We start from the raw sequence: 3,880 nt of genomic DNA, 5'->3' as shown, positions 1-3,880 counted from the left end.
CAAATTATCCATTCAGTTGTGCACTGTAACTAATCAGACCAGTTTTTTGTATTCTTGATAGTTTTGTAAAGATAAGAAAACATTCATTTCTTATTAACAAACCTCAACAAAATACACATTTAGATTTATTGAATATGACTGTATGTCATTGGGCTTTTATGTGATGGATTTATGCAATAAGTACATAATTTTGAAGTGTAGGGAAAATTACGTATTTTTATTTTATTTTAGAAAGTTAACCTGTGTTTGGTTCTCAATTCAATTTAAATTCCAAAATACTTTATTAATGGGCTGCACAGTGGTGCAGTTGGTAGAGCTGTTGCCTTGCAGCAAGAAGGTTCTGGGTTCAATTCCCAGAACCAGTCTTTCTCCATAGAGTTTGCATGTTCTCCCTGTGCATGTGTGGGTTTTCTCTGGGTACTCTGGTTTCCTCCCACATTCCAAAAACATGACTGTCAGGTTAACTGGTTTCTCTAAATTGCCCCTAGGTGTGTGTGTGCATGGTTGTGTGTCTCTGTGTTGCCCTGTGACATACTGGCGACCTGCCCAGGGTGTACCCCGCCTCTCACCCAGAACGTTAGCTGGAGACAGGCACCAGCAACCCTCCCGACCCCACTGAGGGACAAGGGTGTAAAGAAAATGGATGGATGGAATACTTTATTAATCCCAAAGTGAAATTAAGTACTAGTTCTATAAATATAAATAGTTATATAAAGTTTTTTGGTATTGCTTTCACATATATCAAACATATGTACACCACAGTTACAACAGAGGATGTTTTTTTTTCTATGTAAAAGCATTTATCACTTAACCTGAGATCTGGAACTTACCTGGTAGCAAAGTTCAATACAGGACAATCAAACAGCGAATCTCCAGCCATCTTAGCTAATTCATCACGGTTGGACTTCGTATTGAATTCATCTCGCCAATCAGTGTAGTCAAGAATTGCGGCTTCTGTAACAATCTTACTTGAGTTTACCACTAGTGGTAAACCATCCATAAAGATATTCCTGTTGATTAAACTTTCACCCTTGAGAGTGAAACCAGGCATGGAATAAAAAAGAAAGAAGGTTCCTTCATCTTTATTCAAGCCGATGAACAGCTCTTTTGTGGGAAGAGAAGTGAGGTTTAGCAACGTCTGTAGATGAAAAAAGACATGATTAAAATAATTATGTTGGACCCATCCTCAATTAAAAATTGTCTTGTTAACATTGTCAAGTCAAACTTTTTAGTTACACATAGGTCTCTAAGATCGTTTTAGAAATTATGTTGAATTGTATTGTTTATTGGCAATGAATGTCACTTTCATAGTGAGTAGAACATTAAGACAATAACCACATAACTGCTGGTTTAACATGAGCAAAATGTTGTCTGTCCATATCCAAATTAACACATTTCTAGGACCACAAGTTTACGGTGCAATTCGGTGGAAAACCTAAAAGAATTTACCACAAAATCTTAATATTAAAAAAAAAAATAAACATAAGTTTGTAGTTGAGTCAGAGTATTTTCATTTCTCTTTGAATGTTTGGAATTCCATAAGAGAGGAGAAAATTAGAGGTCCTTGGTCAATGAAACAAGGTTTGCTGTTGTTTAGCAATTTTTTGGTATGGTAATTTACATAGCATTGCAATTCAAATACTGTAAGTAATGTGTAAAACATTTGCAGTCCTTTAGTTTTTGAAGAAATCATTTATGCAAATATGTAGAGACTTACTTCTATGTCAGATGGTATGACGTCTCCATCAATATGTGGGACAAATGGATAGGGCAAAAGTGAAAGCGGTACAAGCTTTTCATATTGCAGCCTTACTATTTCTCCAACATATGCATCCTGCAAACAATATTCCATACGATGAGGATTATTCACAGGGCAGCCTATCAATAGTGCTAGTTTGATGCCTCTGTGTGTTGGGAAAAAAGTTAAATAAAACAATTAGTTAGCACCAGGCAGCACTATGTAAGTAAATAATACTGAACATTTATTGAAAACACACACACAAAAACGGGACAAAGACTAACATGAAAAACATAAGTCCTGGGTTTCCTGATCTTTGGTTGTCTTGGTGTTTTTTTCTGTATTTATTGTTTTGATAATTCGTTAACTGTGTTTAGTATTTGTTATTGCTTATTTTGACTGAACTTTAGATCACTCTGTCCTTGGTTAATTTAGTTAGATCATGATTATTATTCATTTCTTGCATTTAGTTTAGAATGCATTTACATTCTCACTTATGAAGATGAGGTTCGTTTTTATTTTTAAAAATGTGTATTTATCCATGCCATGTGTAATGCAGCACATGGCATGGATTTGAGGATTAATAGAAATGGCCTGCACTGTAATCAACCATAGAGTGAAGTGCCAATCTGAACAAGGTGGCTGTTAATACTAATTCAATATTTGAATTAATCAATAAATGGCCACAGAGAAGCACATTTACATTATATGTGACAAAAAAATTTCTTACGTCAAATTGAGGTATCCCATCATATTTTTTAAAGTGGGTCAAGCTATTTTAGACAATAAAGTGGTTAAAATTTCATCATTTAGCTTTAAACAATATAAGATTAAAATTATGAAAATTGGGTTTGATCCTCTGAGTTAAATGACACTGAATGGAGTCATTTTTCAGTGCAAGTAGGTGAGCTTTGGAGCTTTTTATAGTTTTTTATTGTCAAATGAAAAAGTTTGCGTTGCTGCTGTAAACTTTTGATCTTCCATGCCAGATTAAAAGTTTGAGTGGATTACCGCTGTGTGATAATGCATTTTTTGGAGTCGATCTGATATCAAGTACATAAAAGGTCAGTATCGCTGACAACAATACTGATACCGATAATTTTCATTTAGGTTTTTATTTAAGACTACAAATCTAACAGTAACTGATGGAGAAAGAATGCTGTCCTTGGGTGTTTGTATTCTAGTTTTATTTTAATGATTATTTATTTACTTTTAAAAATTCAGTTGATCATTATAAAAAAACAAAAAACTCATCTATTTATCTTGTAGTAACAGAAGCTAGCAGGTCTTGTCCTCCCCCAATCTGAACTTCCATAAATGGTAAAGAGGAGCATTTCACCATCCAGCTTTGATCAACTTATCTTAGTTCAGACTCAAATTTTGATATGTTTTCATTGTAATTGTTGATGTTCATTTGTAGTTGCTCTAAGGTGAAGAAAATAACTGGGAGTAAACCATTAAATCTGATTAAGATGCTGCAGCAGGATTTTAAATGTCACTGATTCTTGGAACGGTAATGAAAACCTTGTTACACCTGTAGGTGGCACAACCAGTTATTTTTAGTTTATCAAGCAGAAATTACTTTTTCACATAAAACTAGGGTGGTTTGGATAGCATTTTAACTTCTTAATTAAAATTAACATTTGAAAACTGTTTTTTATATTTCCTAGGATCATATTTGATATTACAAATAGTTTAGTGATCCATGAAGTGCACTAAAAAAGCCAAAACATAAGAAACTCGGTCTTTTTTCGGTTTGAGCAACATTTTAACTTCTTACCGTATTTTCCGGACTATAAGTCGCACTGAAAACCTTAAATTTTCTCAAAAATCAGCAGTGCACCTTATAATACGGTGCGCCTTATGTGTGCACTGAATTCCAAAATATGTCCCTGACACAGAGAGTAAGGTGTACAGTATGTACACTGGCAGCGATAAACCAATCAGAGGACATTACGTAATATTAAAGTGCATACGCCAGGAGAAATAAACCAATCAGAGAATTGTTGTCCGAGTTCTGCAGCATAAGCCTCCGGTAAAAACCAGATAGTTTGTTGCACACATCACCGTCCCTGTTCATCTGCGACTCAATGCACGCCCATATCACTGCTACTGTGAAAAAGGAAGTGAACCAAACTAATT

At 34.6% G+C, this 3,880-nt stretch overlaps 1 protein-coding gene across 1 annotated transcript in view; it reads right to left on the bottom strand.

Moving 5' to 3' along the window:
• The window catches only part of LOC106942224 (acetylcholinesterase-like), a gene marked incomplete at its 3' end in the record, with an annotated part of 15,519 nt that overhangs the window by 4,279 nt on the left and 7,360 nt on the right, over positions 1-3,880 (bottom strand). Inside the window, exons 5-6 of the mRNA XM_015025455.1 lie at positions 1,718-1,904; positions 831-1,138 (exon numbers count right to left, since the gene is read on the bottom strand). Coding sequence (XP_014880941.1) covers positions 831-1,138; positions 1,718-1,904 — 495 coding nt within the window. The remainder of the gene's footprint in view (positions 1-830; positions 1,139-1,717; positions 1,905-3,880) is intronic.

The sequence above is a fragment of the Poecilia latipinna genome, unplaced genomic scaffold, assembly GCF_001443285.1.
Source record: "Poecilia latipinna isolate Pla-1442-1.1 unplaced genomic scaffold, P_latipinna-1.0 Scaffold4125, whole genome shotgun sequence".
In the NCBI taxonomy this organism is placed as follows: domain Eukaryota; kingdom Metazoa; phylum Chordata; class Actinopteri; order Cyprinodontiformes; family Poeciliidae; genus Poecilia; species Poecilia latipinna.
Note: the sequence above shows the minus strand (reverse complement) of the source record. Positions and strands in the feature narration are given on the sequence as shown.